The sequence below is a fragment of the Schistosoma mansoni genome, chromosome 7, assembly GCF_000237925.1.
Source record: "Schistosoma mansoni strain Puerto Rico chromosome 7, complete genome".
NCBI lineage: Eukaryota > Metazoa > Platyhelminthes > Trematoda > Strigeidida > Schistosomatidae > Schistosoma > Schistosoma mansoni.
Genome location: NC_031501.1, coordinates 1,424,502 through 1,445,613, shown reverse-complemented (window position 1 = coordinate 1,445,613; position 21,112 = coordinate 1,424,502). Strand labels below are relative to the sequence as shown.

The 21,112-nt window shown below is 34.0% G+C and overlaps 1 protein-coding gene across 1 annotated transcript in view; it reads right to left on the bottom strand.

Annotated features, from left to right (window-relative positions):
- Positions 1-21,112, bottom strand: part of Smp_127740 — a gene marked incomplete at both ends in the record, with an annotated part of 76,368 nt that overhangs the window by 26,399 nt on the left and 28,857 nt on the right. The window contains 6 exons of the mRNA XM_018798587.1: positions 3,134-3,326; positions 9,822-9,944; positions 10,895-11,268; positions 12,783-13,049; positions 17,221-17,326; positions 18,456-18,556. Of these exons, the coding sequence (XP_018653514.1) occupies positions 3,134-3,326; positions 9,822-9,944; positions 10,895-11,268; positions 12,783-13,049; positions 17,221-17,326; positions 18,456-18,556 (1,164 nt within the window). The remainder of the gene's footprint in view (positions 1-3,133; positions 3,327-9,821; positions 9,945-10,894; positions 11,269-12,782; positions 13,050-17,220; positions 17,327-18,455; positions 18,557-21,112) is intronic.

Here is a 21,112-nt window from a genome sequence, read left to right as displayed (position 1 = left end):
GAATTTGAAGTAAATCCAACGTTTCGCCTGACAATCTGATCTTACATCAACTCGGCGCCCAAATACTGTGAAACTATTTATAATTCCTTGAAAAAGCTTGGACCAGATTGCCAGGCGAAACGTTGGATTTACTTCAAATTCATCGGCTGAGATTTTACAAATATATTCTACCTATTTAATGTCTTAAATGATACTTTTCTTAAATTTCTTCTTTCTAGGAAAATGAATAAATAATTAATTTGAAAGTAATCATTTATAGGTAACATTATTATTATTATTTGAGGTAGTTCAAAGCTATATGTACTGTTTTATGGATTAGGTAAAGACGCTGGAGGTGGATAGGATATACATTGCGGAAATCATCAAATTGCATCACAAGGCGAACGCTAACTTGAAATCCTGAAGGGAAATGGTAAAGAGGAAGACCAAGGAACACATTGAGCCGGAAATTGAAGGCAGATATCGAAAAAATGAATAGCAACTAAAAAGGATTGTCCAAGACTGAGTTGAATGGAGAATCCTAGTGAGTAGCCTATGTTCCTCCACGAGGGGTAACAGGCGTAAGTAAGTAAGTACTCGGTACCAAGTTCAATGTGAATGTCAGCACACTGATTAATTATAGATAGGATTTTATTGTGAGCAATTTTTTAAAAACTTCATTTTTTGTTGTTTGAGAGATTTCCTAGCTATAATTTCCACAGATAAGCATACTACTACGACCAAATTTAGCCTTTATTGATTTTTACTGCTTAAATACAGCTGAGCATTAAAAAAATCTTCAAAGGAATTCTCACTGACTGTATTCATTTCTCGATATATAACCTGGACTTTAATACATGATTGATCAAGTAATTGTTTTCAATGAGTTATTGATTTTTATGTGATTGAAAACAATCACATTTTACCACCTACACATTGTCTACATGCCATCTTGCGCATGATCAGTCTGTCATTCTAGAACAAAATGTAGTCTTATGCGGTTAAGTCCACTATTTATACCATTAATTCAGATAATGCAATTTTCAATTAGAATAATTGACTTAGGCAAATCAAAGAAAATACTCTTGATTCTGAATGCAAGCATGAAAAAGGTGGAGTACTTTCACAATCAATGTATTCAATCTTTATACATTATTCCAAACTTAAATCATTATAAGATGACACATGAGAGCCGTATTTCCAACCGCTCTCCTTCCTTTAAGTTGAATTCAAGTGTCAACCTTGTCAGGGTCGGAAATCTTACTCTCTATGTTTGCTTTCCTTAAAAGAACTGCACACATCATCTGTTTCAGAGACACCGAAAGATAAGGACTTAAATATTGTTTAGATGATTAAACTCTGTTCACTTTGACACTTTTTTAGCCTACATACAGTTTTTTGTAACAAAAAAAGATCTTTGATAAGATCTTTAAAATTTACATTACATTACTGTCTCTCCCCAATCTTTTAGTAAGATTTACTTAGATATTTCTTTGTATGATTAGTTTTGTGAGGTAAGTAAGTAGCCAAATAGTTAACAGATTCAATTATTGAATCACATATTCGATTACTGATGTCGCAGAATCGATCACAATGGTGTAAGTGTATACACTCTCTGTCTTCCCTTAAACTATGAGATTAAAATTGCTTCTTCCTGTACCATATCCTTATATACAATCTTACTTTTATATATTACCACCATTAAATTAACTACTTCTATGAATTCGGTGTTCATCTTGTTGTGTTAATGAGGTGTGGAAACTTGGACCGATGTATATATGTGCCTGGTCCTACGTTGTAGCTGACTGACTGACTTATTTACTGATCAACTTACAGAGTTGAGAATAGTTGAGTGAGTTTATCTCTAGTTCTAGATTTCCAAGGTGTGACTGATGATTGTGTCGGCAATCTTGAGTTTAGGTATAGGATACTAGGTAAAGATAGTAGATCGATTGATGAGGTTGTGAATCTGTATCGACTGAGATGATCGTAACAAGTGTTGAGTATATTAAACCATTGTCTATCTCAACCGGTCATGTTGGCTAGTATGAAATAAGCTAGGGACGGATAATCCAAGTTACCCTATTAGTCCATGAAGTTGTGTTATTGGATACCAACTTGCTGGTCGGGATCAGCAAGATAACTGTAATCAGTGGTTGGCGAAGTTGAATGGTGTGGCTTAAAAACGGTTACAACAGGGCAGATACAGTCACTATTTATTTTAATTCAAATATTGAGTTCTAGTATTATTCTGTAGTTATCTTTTCTTTCTGACTACAATTATTTCGATTTCTTTGCTACTGATTTTATGAATTTCATCTCATCATAGTAATTTGGTACAGTACCTTGAGCTGATCTATATGTCCCAGGCTCTACTAAATTATGACTGACTGTTTGAAAATTATAAACAAAAGTCAAATGACGAATGAATCTATACTAGGATGACTAAATTACACTGAAATTACTTTTCAATTAACTAGAAATCTTCCTTTGATAATAAGCACATTTATGAGAGGGAAACGAATAGATCAGTATCGATAAAAATGTATTTCATTGAAATCATGAACTGACAAATGTTAGACCACTATTAAAAATCTGGAAACACTGGACGGCCGTTTTGTACTAGTTTGGACCTCCTCAGCAGTGTGAATCTACGATCTTGAGCGCAGGACTGGAACCCGGCACGCTCGGTCTCGAGCGCCTTACGCCTAAATGTGTTGAGTTTGAGGCAGTTACCCACTGAAGACAAAGGAAGATGGTTGCGTGATATCGTAAATTGATTGGAGTTTGACAGTGATACCGTTTGATGCCGGTCCAGTGGTCTAGAGGTTAGGCGTTTGTTGCCGAGACCGTGGGTGCTGGGTTTGAATCCCGCGTGCAAGATCGTGAATGCGCACTGCTGAGGAGTCCCGTACTAGAACGAAATGATCGTTCATTGTTTCCGGGTTTTCAATGATGGTCTAACGTTTATCAGTACATGATTTCAACGAAATTCTATAATCTCCATAACCACAAACTGAAAACGTATTTATTTATTTTATAAGAAAACTTTACGTACGTATATACATACGCTTGGACAATCACAAAGCCTGTTATATACTACCTGTTCCACCTCCCTCCAAAAAAGAAAAAGAAAACACCAACATTTACTTACACCATGATCAGAACATGTCACATTTTGATAGATGATATGTCCATTTTCTAATTGTTTACTTATTGGACCAGTTGGACAGTTCGATTGGAAAACAACATGTGGTAGTACACATTCTTGATGAAAACAATAACGATCAGGCGCACACGATGCGCCTTCTGGGACAAATCGAACTTTAGATGTATGAGACAGATATCTATGTAGAAAATAAACAAATAAAATTAGAGAGGGGTTTTGTGGATACTATGGTAATTTAATAGATGAATTCATGAGTCAACTAAAGCTAGACCACCATAGTAGCACTGGACGGCCGTTTCGTCTCAGTATAGGACTCCTCAGCAATGTGCGTCCAGGATCACGCCTCGCGAGATTCGAACCCAGGACCGATCAGTCCGTGGGACTCATAAAGTAATAATATCAAATGATGTATTGTATTAAAAACTAGGAGACACTGGACAACTGTTTGATTCAAATATAAGATTCTTTAGGAGGATGAACTAGAGATGGAACTCAGGACCTGTTAGGTGTCTCAGTTAGTGCCGACCCTTTAGATCGCTGAGTTAGTATTCAACGGTTTGGTTTAAATTTTCAGTCAATTGAATGAAACGTTAGCTAACAAAAACAAATTGGAGTTAAACAGATAGACAAATGGGTGCCGGCTTCATGGTCTGCAAGTTAGGAGTTCGACAGCAAGACTCACGAAGCTGGGTTATAGTCCCGGTGGCAGGTTCGTGGATGTGCATTGCTGTCCAGTCCTTCTTGATTTTTAATGGTTGTTTAACTAAGATTAATTTCCTCAAGATTACAGGTACACCTTGCTGATGAGTGCCAAATAGCATGAAATCTAGGTCCAGGGATTCCTGTCGACTGCATCCAGTCATCATCTGGAAGTTGAAAGACATCAGTCCTGTTTAAATTTCAGAAGGAGAAGCAACCTATTCAGTGGGGGTATTTTGGGGAAGTATGGAGTAAAAGTGAAAAAAAATACTTATCTTAAAACTTAAGAGATATTGAGAACTCGTTAGTACGATAGATTTGTATGGATTGTTCGATTTTGCCAAGCGACCGGAGACAATCAGTAGGAAACCTTGTACTGACTTGGCATGGCTTACTGGAAACCTTGTGTGAACTAATGTTCTCTATAGGACTCGAGGCTGCTTCACAGTCGAAGATATTACAAATGAGGTATTCAGGTCGCAACGGACTTCGTGTAGGAATGAGATATTCGCAATTTATTGATCTCTGAAAAGTGATTAATATCGTGTTTCTCTAATCCTTACTTTCATAAACATAATGTACGCGATGTCAAATTGCTTACTCATACTAATGGGCACACTGCAACTTGATCGGTAGGATTAAGTTAACAGTAATTTTAAAAGAAATATAACATTGGTCATTATTCAGTGATCAATCAAATCCAAAGTGTTTGACTTTAGAAAATAATTTACATCAATAAAAACCAAGAAATAATGAATAGCTGACTTTTTGTTCAACTAAAAGACTACTTCCCGACAGTGTATGCTAACAACATCAGCCCCCCCCACATCATGGGTTAAACCTATAGTCACATTTTACTACTTCAGTCAATTCGTAATATTAGGCAACTATTATCTAATTTATCTATCAATTGAAATAGACTATCTCATTCCCTCTTCAGTCAGTTGTATAAGTAATATCATATCATAGCTGCTTAGCTTACATAATAAGCCTCCAAAAATGGATTATAAACTAAGGGAAAAACTTCTTCAAAGGAAAACAACTCACGAAGATGGAATCATCTTTCTCAGGAATATCAGTATTATTATTATTATCATTATCAAAATAAATCATTTTTTAAGTGTGGAACTAAAAACGTCCCATTTCTTTAACTCAATCACACACACACACAAACAGTAGTCACATAAGATAAACAAACAATAATCTTCTGAAAATAAACATACTAACACCTCCACCATTGTGCCTTATATTATGATCACAGAAATAATTTTATGATCGGTGAAAATAACAGAAATTTCAAAAGCAACAGACAAACATACAGAAAATGGAGTAAAAATTCTTTAATGACTAACACACGGAAGGACCAAGTTATTTTGAATAAATTTAGTACTGATGCTATGATACTACATACAGTGTATAATTGTTACTACTAGTACTAGTACTAGTTTAATCGCCTTGTCTCTCAGACAAAAGTGCACAGGGGCGTGTACACACATACACACAAACACACAAACAAACGAACGCTTAAAATAACTATGACAACTAGTTTAAGTTAGTTTGTTGGTTTATAAATTGAATAGTAGTAATAAATTAATGTCATAAATTTTATTGAAAAACCGGAAAATGCGTGTCCAAACCCCATAAAATAATAACAATAATAATAATGAAGATAACAAGGTGTACGGAGTGTCTGTTATGGTATTTTCTTCTTTTTCTTTTTATCTAAGAATAAAATCTCCCTTTTCCAAAACATAACTGTCCTAATCATAGTGTCAAAAAATATATATTAAGGATCTGAGGATTTTTTTTTTCTTGATTGGGATATTCCAACATCCAACCCGTTCAACAAAAAAAATATAAGTGTATATTTACGTAGTTGTCAGCGGTAGCTCTCAAACAGAGTAGTATTAATAATTGTTGCGTGTAGCGAACAAAACAGAGAGTTGTATTCTTTATTTGGCACAGAGACAAAGATGAGCAATTGTCTTTTCATTAATGAATAACACATAGGCAACACTAACAAATAATAAATGTAAACATAGATGGGGGACGTGTGTGTGTGTGTGTGTATAGAATGTTTTGTATCAATTCAAATTCAACTACTAGTCAATTGAAAATGATTAATTGTTAGATTATGGACATAGAAGAAAACGCAACAGCGACAGTAATAAAGAAATAAGGGTCGAAGAAAATTCACAGAATGAGTAAATAATTTGCCATATGAAATAGCAATGATAATAAAAAATAATGAACGAAAATAATAAAACTTTTTGTTGAGATCATAAATTGATCAATGTTAGACCACTACTGAAATCCTAGAAGTACTGGATGGTCGCTTCGTTCTAGTATAGAACTCTACAGCGATGCGCATCCACGATCCCGTACATGGGAATTGAACCCAGAATATTCGATCTCACGTGCAAACGCTTAAACTCTAGACCATTGAGTCAGCATCCAAGTGATAATATTAGAACTGTTCCACTTCATACTAATCACACGTATAAATGTTGACGACAGTATCATTATTCATTTTCCGATTTTCCTATGATTTTTATGCTTGGAGTAAGTTGGCGCAAGTTGATAGAAGTCAATTGACCCTACTGAATCCATGCCAATATTTCGTCAGACACCAGACCATCAGGATTGGTGAGACTCCAAAGATAAGAGGAGCGGTCGACGCATTCAACCACTTTACTCCCTATCATCCACGTGCTCAGAAACAACAATACAATAATGTTTGGGATGCGATTCTCTGGCTGAAAATGAGAAATGTTGCTTCAGAATTGGCTTACATCATAGCCTGAATTAATGATAGAGAGTGAAGTAGTTGAATGCATTATTAATATCAATAAAGTTAATTAGCTGGTCATAATCAATGTATAATATGGCATAAATCTGCGCCAACCAAAGTTATCTTATCACACTACGACAATAAGATCAGATTGCAAAGATGAATAACATAGAAATAGAAGTATTGTATACAGGAAGATTAAACAATGAGAATATGTTTTGAAAAGATAGAATGAAATGATAATGAAAGTCACTATCTAAGGTAAGAAAGAGGATGAATATATCTGTGCTATTGTGCCCGATTTTGATCCATGCCATCCAACATCCCTAACCACTGATTACGATCATGATACTGACCCCAACCAGGCAGTATGGATCTGTCAATATGCCTTTTTCTTAAAAAAAAATTATACTTACTTCCCACACAAGATATTGATCGCGTGATAGATTACAATCACGTTTTTATATCATTCAGTCCTAGAGAGTCGAAACGGCATACGTTCCTATTAGATTCCAGGTTCAAACCTGTTAGGCTTAGCCCAAATAGATATTACTGTTAACGTGAAAATTTTCACAGCTCGATATTATCATGACCATTTGTAATGTGGCACACAAAATCACATAATCCTCGCTTGTTCCTATTGGTAGTTATCGCATATACTGTAATATCTACTGAGTTGATTGTCTTTCTTTAATGCAAGTCACTTCTTCAGAGTAAATAAATAAATAAATAACCGAACTAAACTAACACGTTTTAAATAATAACACAGTCCAACAACAGGTCAGTCGCGGACCGAATAACTCAGTAGTAACGTCTCTAACTTTGAGTCTGGGTATTGGGAGTTCCAATCTGACATGAGACACTAATTCTCTCAAGATTATTATTACACCGTGCTCGTGACTAGTACCAAATATGATGAAACTTAGGTCAAGTAGGATTTCCTGTCGACTATCTCCAACCATCATGGATCAAAAACAATTTTTAACCAAAATAGGGAAAAACGAAGAACATATAGATATATGATAAACTAAATTGAGATAGGCACTAGAAAACAGAAGAAGAAAAGAATATAACAATTCGATAATTATAATTGTTGTACAAAAACACATTAGTAGTGGTAACATTAACATCATTTGGTGAGACTATAATTTATGGATGACCTTTGAACAATGAGCTAAAGTGATCTTGAGAATATTCATCTAATTATTAGGGTAAAAAGGAGATTATAAATTAATGTAGGCAACTAGGATTAGACTTAGCGTTGGACATTAGGCTTAAGAATTAGAGTCGGGGTTCTTAACCCCCAACTGATATCAGCTATGATGCTAATATGTTATTTAACCAAATAGATGAATCAATTTCGCGTCAAAATCCAAGAGCTGTGATCTTCGATTTGATGAGTTCGTTCATAAATTATAGTCTCACCATACCATTCTATATAATTTCCCAGTAAAAATGTACGAAAAAAAGAACACAAATAAAAGAGGAGAGAATATAGATAATGGGAATAATTAAACACATTAGTAAATAAACACAATAGGGTATGTCTCCATTTTGACACAAAAAGATCATAATAAACAAACAAATGTTTACAACTGATCAGGTTGTAGCAAACATGAAGCAGAGAGGGGGGGTGAAGATAAGAATGAAAAAGTTGTGTAGGATGTAAATTAAGAGTAAATATAAACAAATGAACCGAATTAGATAAATAGATAGATAAACAGGGGAAACCAATAAACAAGCATAAAATTACAGTATAGAAATAAATTTGGAAAATCTTATTACAGTTTAAGTAGGAGAGAAAAACAAGGGAGAAATTGTACAGAGACAAGTGTTAGTATACTAAGTATATGGCTTATAATGGAATATAGGATGAGCGTTTCATCCTATTCAAAACTCATCAGTTGAATGTGCAAGTCATATCCCAGTGTTGATATCCAAATACAAAAAAAAACTAAATATTTACTATTGCAAACACCAATGGATTATACGCCCAGATAGTCACTAACTTGTTTAACAAACATGAAGATATTAAGTAAGGGTTTGTTATTTTTTATTGCCGATAATCGGGATTAGAGTTAGTTATTGTTGGGATATGTGTAGGGGTATTGTTTATGAAATTGAGAGAATGGAGATCAAATATCCGGCACGCGAACCGGATTAGTGGGCATGGAGCATCCATCTAGGTAGGCATGTAAAAATTTAAGTAAATAGAACCTGAAGCTTAAACGCTGAAAATTGAATGCTTTCACCAATGAAACATTCACTCTACGTGTGCATCGTCAGAGCTGTAGATTTCGGCTTTAGTTCGGTAGAGTCATTGATGCAGATTGTTGAGTAGTCAATTATTGTTTCATTTTGTGACAGCTAATTATGAATTCTGAGCGATTCTTCTAATCTGAGCAGTATCTATTCGCATTAGGTAGACCGGATTACTAGTATACAGCATTTTAATAACAATCCCTAATGTGGTTAGAGATAAAACTCAGGAAAAAAGAAAAAGCTTGATAATCAAAAAATATCCAAAATTGTAACAAAACCTCTGACGTTTCGTGACTCAGTGTAAGTCACTTCTTCAGAGAATACGCAGAAATTATTTATTCTCTGAAGAAGTGGCTTATACTGAGTCATGAAACGTCAGAAAATTTAATTTTTCTACTCATTGGGATATTGCAAATATATTATTTGATTTATAACAATCTACCCAATGCTCAATTTATTCGAAATTATCAAGTCAAACCTTGGTAATGATACCTAAAAACAACCTTTGTTTATAATGCAATACATACGATCTTGATGCCCAATAAAAATAGCACACTAAAACCCAGAAAAGCCAATCAAATAATAATCAAAGGTTAGTATGAAACTATGAACAGAGAAAAGTTAACACAGGCTTTCTTACATATTCGGAGTACCACTTATTAATAAAAAAGTAGAGAAAACTATGTAATTTGAGATCTTACTAGCACATACATATTCTGGGTCCAAGTAAATAGTTGAGAATATAATGATCATGCTACACAGGCTATTCATAGATAGTTTCAATGAAGGATGCATACCATTACTATAACCATTAATCGCATTTTTCAACCATTAGGAGTAACAAAAAAGGTAAACGAAAGAAGAGACCCATTTTTCATTGGTAAAGTTATTATGTGTAGAGACATTTTCTTGAAAACTTACTTGCATTCAAATTGACGTCCTTGATGTTCTGTATACGTAACAAATGGTTGACCAGATTGTGCTTCCAATGAAACTGGTCTAGGTCTACCCCCTTGACATTGTAAAAGGCCACATTTTGCATGTCTAAAGATATGAAGCAGAATGGGAGAGTGAAGGAGAAATGATATAAAAGAAAAAGTAGAGTAACAACATTATAAACTTACATAAAAAACCTATCTGAATTGATGAGGTTAAATATTATTACTGTCATCCAAAGTTTAGCATTGACATGCTACTCAACATATGTTTCTATTAAACTATTCCAATGAATCTATATAATTTCATCGTTTAAGGTGGTTCCTGATGAAATTAGTTAGGTTTGCAAACTAGGAAACGCACCAGTTCATTCATGTCAATTTGAACAGAAAAAATGAGTAGTTCACGAAACTTGGAGGTTGTGACTATACTTACTTTTGAAGAATCTGACAATAAAGCAAACAGCTATCTACTGTGTTAACTAGTTTTTAGTAGTTCTTCAGTCTATGATGAAGATCAACTTGATGGTGTACTTCGGCTTACATCAACAGTCTTGAGTGCTGTAAGTGATTACAGGGAAATGGTGTTGCTTTCCAGTTGCCTACACTATAGGATTATGCTTCTTCTCGAGGTACCTGAGAAGTAACCTGGGTTAGGGGTAGTCTTATGACGTGGGAGAGTGCTTTTAGTTTTACTGCTCTTTTCAAATGACTTACTTGGCATAGTAGGACCTAAGAAAAACTAATGTTCTAGCCAGTATAATTCAGCTGGGTCATCATGACATCCAAGCTTAACCACTATGTCAAAGTACCAGCTACAGTTGAGTAGGGGATAAACAATATAATAAATAAGGACCAGAGTGAAATAGTGTTCAATACTTATACTTAAAGACATCCCACGAATTAGCGTCAGAAAAACATCTGTATACATATAATACAATGCAGAAAACGTTATAATATTCTTTTTGTAAATAAAACCTAACAAAAAAATGAATTACCAAACAGAATCAAAGGAAAAAACACATGGCATATGTAGTATAATATGAGAAATGAACTAACTCAATAGTACAATGCTGTCCTTGTACACCACAAGCTCCATCAGTTTTAGTATTATGTAAATGAAAACAATAATCAGACGCTTCTGTAGCTTGTTCACCCCAAATCATTTCACATTGACTATGACGTGTTGGACAACGACCTTGATAGCATAATGATTTATGGTTTTCAACTAAATAATTCAACTGTGATGATGATGAATGATTGTTTTTCTGTACAACAGTAGTACTAGTAGTTGTTGTTATAGTTGTAGTGGATGCGGAGGATAAGGCTGACAATGATGTTGATGATGCGGATACAGTACCAAGTAGTGATTGTGTTGATTGTATCAAACACGGGGAACCATTTTCCAAATATAAATCCAATGGACAAGATGGCTGAACCAAAAATAAACATTATGTATGTAAATAAATACATAATCTATGTAGACCCAAAAATTGTTACAAAGGAGTGCCAAAATATGTATATGTCACACAAAGAAGTTATTAGTCAATCCGCGTGTAGGCTGGGATACTGTCTCTATACTAAAACCAAAGCGGATGGTTTTCTTAGGGGGCCACTACACCAGCCTTTGACCTACAAGTCCAATCCACAAGGTAGTGGAGGTGGTGCGATTCCATGGTAGTAGCCGGTGACCAATAACAGGTTCATATACAACTTCTTTTATGAGGTTATCATTGTTATATACAATAAATGAAACCTTTTGTTAATTTTAATTATATTATACCATACCACTCCATTTTCTTTCACTTTCACACTCAATGCTTAAATGAATTTAATTATTTTCGACAATTTTGTAAAACTCTACTATTTCGCTATCAACCATAATACATGTGTATAAATTGTCTACAAATACGATTGTACAGCTTCAGAAAACGTATCACCGAAAAGAAGATCAGATCTTTGTAGGACTTTACTCTTATCAGTCAGCCATAATGTAGAACTACGTACGTACGTACGTACATCAGTTCGAGTTGCCATACCACATTAGCACAGAGATGCAGTTGTCGATTCAAATATCATAGTGGTAGAGGTAGTAAGAGACAGTAGTATTTATATGTATACATGAAAAGTATCAAACAAATCAATATAACTGATAAATCATTGATAATAATGATGAAGGATTATGTGACTAAACATATATTATGTAATAAGTACAAATTGATCGAATAATGACAAGTGTATTACTCTTATTATTACTAATATATGTCTTATAGAAGTATGTATTACTTAAGTATGATGGAGCAAATAAGTGATTAGTCTTAAAATTAGATGTAGGATACTATATAAAGATGTTAATAAATATGTGGATCTTCATCTAAGATGGTTAGGGGGGTGTATATGTTAAATACTACCAATCATCATGTAACACAACGTAAATTGATAATTAGCGTATGAGTTTAGACCAAGATAAGGCACCAACCGTTTAAGCGAACTGCATTAGAAAGTAAACTTCACGATTAACCTAGCAAAGAATCTGTTAGTCATCAAGTAAAGAAATATTTCATGATCAATTTTAATATAGATCATTAGTTTTTTTGCAACTATAATAGATACAGAAACAAGGATCAACTAGCATCGAAAAACATAGGGAATGAAGTAACGCTTTTTACCAATAGCTTTTAACCTATCTAATATAAAAAAAAGTTTATTGATAGAACGCAGTCAGGAGAAAATGACGGGATTTGACATCATGACGTCAGTATAAAGGCTTGGACTAATGCTATCAACATAATAGAGATGCTAATACAAATCAATGCTCACTGTTCTAAATCAGACAAAGGTTGACTACACAACACTAAACGTAGTATTACTCACCACCCGCCTTTCCCGATTCTGAGAACGGACACATAAATAAAACTACTAAGTAAAGAAACACAATTCAACTTACGTGGGTACCAGTACAAAATTCCGGTAGATCACATTGATCAAATGCTGGACGACATACACTACCTTTTTGTTTTAAAAGACATTGATGACAACATGGACCATGTGTGCATACAGCCCATATAGAAGCTAAACATGTATCCAAATTACAACAAGACATTGGATTAGTAAAGTTTGAAGAATAACTTAGAGTTCGACGAACAACCGGATCACATTCTTCACCACGATCAATTTGACCATTACCACAAGTATCGATAAAAGATTTGGAATCCTGAAAACCAAGGCGAAGAAAAAAAAAGAGGAAAACAGATAAAATTTGTAAGATAAGAGAAAACAATTAAGATGGCACTGACGATCTAACAAATTCAGAGAACAAAAGACAGCTTTACAACGACTAATTTCATATAGAATGTTAATTTCAATCGCATCATGATCATCAAAATCTTCACAAGCAATAAATAATGAGTTAAGGAATAACACATCACAAAAAAACAGATACAGTTGCTTGTTCATATTAAAGCACGTACAAATATTCAATGGTGTATCGAATCATGTACAGTAGTAATAGAAATGATTTCCGACCTATTAAACTTGAAACCAAAGTGGTAATGGAAAGTTTCACCTTACCTTTTATTAAGCCTACAAACATAGTAAAAATGGCTTCAATCTCAATTGTAGAGAAGTGTGTTATGAATTTGAATACCTCTTTCATGTTTAGTCTTACATTTGGACAATCGAGTATTACATGTCAAATTCACATAGAAAAACTAAAGCTAAAAGACGAATTATATTGATTGATTAATTTTGACAAATAACAGAATATGTGATACACACTTCGTTCTACTTGGGACTCTCAATCATCAGTTGGACGCATCCGGATCCCTGGATATTGATGTTCACATACTGAGACAATAAGAATACGTTAAAAGGAATAAAATTTCAAGATAGATTGAAGGTAGGAAAGAGGGAAAATCATGTTACCAAAGCAAGCATTGTGAGTATCGTTTTAGGCATAAAAAACTAATTTATAATCTGGATGATATAATGATGAGCCAAAAGGTCATCACTTCAGTAATTAACAATATCATATTTTATAATATATACATCTAAATAAACTGTAATGTATAATATATCATTTGAGTAATCTAGGTTATAACCTAATAGTATTATTCTGCATAAAATATATGTGTTATAACTTTGTGGCCGAGTGGATACCCAGTTAATGTATGACGTGATAAGACTGTCAATCAGAGAGCAGAGAATTATCGATTGGAACAGTGACACGCGAAAACCGTACGAGCAGTCTAGAGTACGTATCGGTCCTGCTTTCTGCCTAGTCCAGCCAGTTAAGTCCAGAACACCAATATCAGCCTCTATGGTATGAATCCTTGTATTTCAAACATACTGAGTTTATATACTAAACAGACTAACCACATCGTACCAATAAAATAGAAAATAACATTTGTACAAGATTTAGCCAAATGTGGCTGTGAATGTGGTAAACAGTAATTGATAGACTAGGGATAACTCAAGAATGGTAAATCGTATAATAATAGTTTATAGCTCAAACTAAAGCTCATCATAAGGGGAATATGAATACAAATAGTTTAGTTATTTAGCAATTACACGATAACAAATATATACATAATATTGGTTAATAAATGAATCCCAAAGTTACCATTCACTATTATTATTATCGGGGTATAACAATATGTGACAATTAGATGTGATACACAACGACAATTCAATTGGTGTATAGAGTTATAGTTGACGTCAAAGTAATAAAATTAAATAAATTTCCAATCCCATGGGAAAATATACAAACCAAAAGAATGAATAAACAAACAAACAGAACAGAACAAGAGAAAATGGAATGAGAAATCACTACCATAATTAGAGGAATGTGTGTGTGTGTGTATCTATGTATGTGGAACCACTTTTACATATGTGTTAATAATATTAATAATAATAATAATAATGATTGGACTCAGGTAGTCAATTAAACAAAACCAGACTGTAAAAGATTGTTGTCTTAAGGCTACAACTATACAATACATAGATCAACTAATTAAAATTTTAATCGTCGAAAAAAAGAAGCTAGACAAGCATAAATTCACTTAACTCTCCCTCCCTCCCTCCCTCCTTATGAGAAAATTTGTACATAGTAATTGAGATGTACACAATAAATCAATGCAAGTACTTACTATATAGGGGTACAGTGATAATAAATCACTGAATGTATACATAAACACACACACATACAGGTGTATTTGTAAACAGAAGAATTCACATTTTTTCAAACACTAGTAAAAAAATGACGCAGAAATCAGCTATTCATTCATCCATTCAATTACAACACAGTTAATTATTAAGCCTCATTGAAATTTACAGCCGCAAGAATTGAACACTTCTAATTTTTTTTTTGAAGAGTATGTTGTTGTGTAAAGTGTGTTGATTGTTAAGCAGTGTATAAAGAAAAATTAGACAGAAGGAAAGTTTTTTCATTGATTTTTTTTATTGTTTTATATTCTCGCACATTTTTCTGCTATGACATTTATTACATTTCATTATTAAAAGATGATTATATCATCATGTTGTGTAGATTGACTACAGCCCCTAAATGCCCTGGTACAGCCGAGTGAGAAGGGCCCGCCCTCTCTCAAACGGCCACGCGTATGTAGCCTCTGTCAGGGAAGTCCTACTCACTGACTTTTCGCACCACGGGTGTTGTTTACGGAATTGAGAGGACGAAAAGCAAATGTCTGGCGCTTCAACCGGGTTGGTGGACACGGGAAGTTCACCTAGGGAAGTTGGAAAACCTTGATTCCAAACCAATGATTCACATGGACTCCAGTACCCTGAGGAAACAAATGGCGTACAAATCAATCGTTGGTCACCGGCTACCATGGGATTGCATCTCCTCACTATGCTCCACTGCCTTGTGGATCAGACCTTTAGGTTAAAGGCTCCGGGTGTGGCCCCCTAAGAAAACCACCTGCTTCAGTTTGGGCAAGATCACAGCCCTCACACAAATCAAATGAGATTTGTGCGGCGCATGTATATCTGGTGCTCCCTTGTACCAATATTTATGTGTTTAAATAAATAAATAAATAAATTTGACTACAACTCATCGAGATATGAAAGTCCCAAGTTTGACAAATGATAAAATTGTATGTGCTGTACGGACGAGCTACAACGAATTTGGATAGAACAATTAATATTGAGTGCCTACCACTTAGGTTTCCATTGTTTTCTTTCGACTGTTGTTACTTTATGAAGAAAGTGTTTTGAAAGTAAACAACTTTTTATAAAGCATTCACATGAAGATAGAAAAGAACACACCAGTCATTGCATATCCTTTAACGGTTGCTGACAATTAGGTTTAGAAAAATATAAGTTTAGACAATTTTTATGGATTAAACAGAAGGTAGCTTGCTGCGAAAATCATGGTGCGCTCTTTGTCAGTTGGATAAATCATAGATGTAAATAACACTGATCAAAATTCAGTGCAAATATCTACATCGGGATAATCTAACCATTATAGGTTCAAACTAAAACCACATCAGATCCTTACGAGTCATTTGTTCATACTGTTATTACTATTATCACTATTATATTAAAGTGGGATTTATTGTAATTAACATTAATTGCTGAACACTGAACGAACAATCGTCTTATTTTAGGTGCCATAAGATCTTACAGATTGTTAAATTTAACTGCTCACGTGATCAACTGACCTTATTTAGCAAACTATTAGAAGCCAGCCAACCTTGAACAGTTGTTTCGTCCCAGCATAGGGCTCTTCAGTAGTAGGCAGCTACAACCCCAACGAGGATTCAACTTAGGTCTTGAAGCGGGCGTTTAACCATTAGATCACGAAGTCGAAACCTAGTGATTTGTATTTCTAACTCCAAACTATTCTCCATATTTTTTTTGAAAATTACGAAGTTAACACTAACAATTGATATTGATGAGGACAGAAAATAAGTCAGATTTTCTATTTGTGGATTTTCTGCTACTTTGACGATAGTTTACATAGCCAATCGACAACGGTCGGAATTTCGATAAAAGCCAGTGAGCGTACTAGACAGCTGTATCACTCCAAAATAGTGTACACCTATCTATCTATTCAACGAAAAAATTCGTACTCACGGTAGATTCTGAAAGCCATGGCGTCAACTCTTAGGTAAAACAAGTGTATGGGCAATGTTTAAAAGTTTCATCAAATTAGAGTGAAACACACTTTTACAATCCTACCTAATGGTCTTCAATGGATATTTAATTGGATTCCGATGATAATGTAAACTGTCGTTAATTCTGAATAAAATTAATCCAACAAAAAGGTACAATGGAACAAATTAAATAATTAAATGACTGTTATGCTTCACCGGGGGATATAACAATGACAGAACACAACAGGGAAGCAACAAAAAAAAACAAACCTTTGTTACAGCAATATTTTGTAGTAAACAATCAGCCATACCAGATGATAAAGCAAGTCGAAGACGTGAATTATCACCGTCCGAAAATAGATCGAATGAATAACAACTAGAAATGAAATAAAAGATAGGGAAAGGGAAAGATAGTAAGATATTCAACGAATTATTTAGAAGCTGTTTTCTAAATAAATTGTTATTCATTATCGATTTTGTCTAAGAAATAGATCATTTTAAATTCAAAGAAATTCTTAAAGCTGACATTCCCCAGTTATATCGCATATTGACAATTTCAACGGGACTGGAATAAAGTATTTACGGGAATTGAAGGCAGTCATCAGGAAATCATACATGATCTCAGTTTTGTGCTAAATGGCACTCATAAACAAGGTGAACATATAGTCTTGGGAAAACCGATTCTCCTTGACTGATTCGATCAAGCTTCACCATTTAAGACATTATCACCATCGACCGATTAGTATTGCGAGTGATCTTTAGGATTGGGATATTTACAAGTGATTAATCACCAAGTAATGATTAATGTTGTTATTGTCTAGTCCTGTCTAGTTCCGATTGAATCCTATTGATTAAATTTTAAAAATAACCACTAGTGTAACTCCAGATAGCATGTACTCTGTGTTAGATGGTCGGAGGTAGTAGACAGAAAACAGTGAATCTAAGTTTCGTGCTATTTGATAGTCGTCAGCAAGGTGCACCTGAATAGACCTTTTATTATAGAGGATTAATTAACCATACAAATTAATGGCAATAAATATTTTGAGTCACACACATACACACACCTATGAAATGGAGGTCGATCATACATAGTCTGTTTAATAAATACGCGAACTGCACTACAAAAACTTTCATTGATAGATGACCGTCAACCTCATGTGAAAATGTAAACGTCGAGGCTATTGTGATTACCGATTGCCAATTCACCATTCAGAAGATTGGGGATTAGTTGGCGCTTGATAAAATAGATTATACACATAATTCTAGCAACATATTAAGAGTGATAGAATGATGTAAAATAATGATCCTAAAGTTATTGACATATGACCAAAAGCTGAAAATGATTGTATACTATGCAAACTGAAAGAAGTTTGTTCAAACGTCTGGTTCTCCTAAGAGAAAAAAAGTCATCATTTATAACAAATCTACGATTAAAAGATAGAACATAAACTAAAAGGTGCGTTTAGAACAAAGGAAATCCTGACGCAGTCAACATTAGGAGTTACCTGTACAATGGAGGACATGGAAATGATTTAATGCCAAGAATTTCTGCAATAGCCAAAGAGATCAATCTAGATACGTGATAATCCATGTCGGTATTGTTAACCTAAAGAAATAACAATACACAAAGTAGGAAAGAACAGTAGATAAAACAAATAAGCTTCTATATTATTTCATAGATGTGAGATTAACATTATGGGTAGCAGAAGAGAACGAAATAATTTAGTAGCAATGATAATGAAAAAGACTATGAACTAGGAATAAGGGTTAAAAAGGACAGAGTGGAAAGGTATGTACGAAGGAATACCAGAACTCAAGATCTAGCGTAAGATATAAAGTGAGTGCACTATCATCATTGTGACGGATTCTGACCCATGTCAAATAACAATTATTCGCGCGGACCCAAATCAGGTATTCTTCGCCTTTTAACAAAATTATGACCAACAGTCCATGATTTCATGAACTGATACTATGTTTAGTTTCGATTCTTCCAATTTACACTTGCACCAGCTAACATACCCCACTTAGGCAAGTTGTGATGAATCACATGTAACATCACATATTCCAACGTCCTCAGTTGACAAAGAATCACAAACTTATCAAACAGTTTGTCTAGCATCTTATGTCTATTCTGTATTTTTTTATTCTGTTGTTCTGCCGGTATCTGAATAATGTTACGAAGACACCAATGGTCTAAAAACCAGCAGTTTACGCAAGTCTCTTAGTTACATATTACATGTTTCACAGTTATAGGGTAATACATGTTGGACTGTTCTCGCAGTGTACCCACCGTTCGAAAGATTTATTGTCCGTAATCTATCACTCACTTTTACACAAAACATACATCATTCAATATGTAAGTACACACACACACACACACAAAAACGCAAACATACTCAATCATCACAAGACAATATTCATTATTATTCATAATATATTAATTTGAACAGTGAACATTTAACCAAATGTGAATGTACTACTGACCCAGGAGGTTACTCCGTGTGTTTTATTTATGTAAAGTATCGGCTTTACCATTGCACTTGTAAAGGAGGGAGGAAGAATAAACAACTAGGTCAAGGTTATATGATGAAAAAAGATTAGTGCACAAATGTAATTACAATAAAACAAACTAGTTAGAATGGCGTCTTAAAATAAGATGAATGAATGAACAGCTCATTAAATCAGTTGTGGAATTTTATAATTATATAAATAAACGAATAGATAGATTCATCAATAGGTCCGCACGCACACACATGCATACATATAAAGGAACTTTGTAGTGACTCACAAGAGTGAATTAAACTGATGACCTGTATTAATAGGATCTGTACTAAATACAACCGCGCATACTGACAAGTATCGAGGACTGTATGAACATCAAGAATATCATGTAAATAAACATATATATAGGTACATGTTAAAACGACTATTATTATGAACAATACAAACTCATGTATGATTTATGTATTTATTAAACCGAAAACATTTTCTGTGAAAGCAAGTTTAACAAGTACAGACTAATATATCCAACTTGTAATTCTATTTTTTTTCTGTTTTAGAGTAGGTGATATTATTTGCCTGCAGAAACTAACGATAATGTAAAGAAAATATTTAAACCTACGACCTACTCTCATAGAGTACGATACATCGGCATCGGTTGTCAAACCAAGACATCATAGTGGGATGAAATGACCAACTTTAATACCAAAATAGTATCAGTGATAGCAGAGAAGATTAGAGAGAGAGGATAGGATTCAACAAGAGAGGATGAATTAAAAGTATAAAATAATTTTGATAATCTGCGCAAAAATTTAGACGAAGAGTGAATGTATCTGAGCTATTGGGACTGATTCTAAATTATATCACTCGACATTCCTAAGCACAGTTCACGTCAATCATAGGAACTCTAGCCAAGTAGTTTGTACCTACCAATAATGCTCAGTTGAGTAGTTAATAACTTCCTGGAATGAATTATTGTTTCATTTTTAATCGCTATTTTCTTCCAACCTATTCCTACCTTATCTAACATTATGCATCGAGAAAAGCATTGAATGGGAACATGTAATACATGTACCAAGTATCCAATTGGATGAAAATTCACAATCTTATCAACCGATTTCGTTTAATAATATCTGTTAGAACAATAGCGTAACAATTCACAAAACTAGCGAGCTAAATTCAATGTCACTGTCTAAAGAACTTATAGAAATTCTTTTTTCTTAAGGTTCGGTTGACGAGTCCCAAATAGGACGAAACGCTCATCTTGGATTTCACTGCCAGACACCATCCCTTTCTGCTTATAATAACAGACTGCTTTTATTTGAATAAATGTGAAAATTATTATTTTCATTTTGGTTGCATAACTTTAGTACAATTTGCACAACTTTGTTCGTAGACCACAGTTTTAAAGATTAAAAAAGTTTAATGAAGGTTTGTAATTTCCTCTCGTTATCTATACTGTCGTACATGCATACTGAGAGGATTACCTTGATCAAGTGTCTTATGAATCATTTTGCATGTGATTTTTAGTGGAATACAAGACTCATGTTTTATTATATTTGAGACTTGACAACTGATTGTATCACTGCATTCTCACACAAACAATTGAGTTCAGATAGCCTTTCACTTAGTTAAAGAGAAAGATACCAAGCTTAGGTCTCAA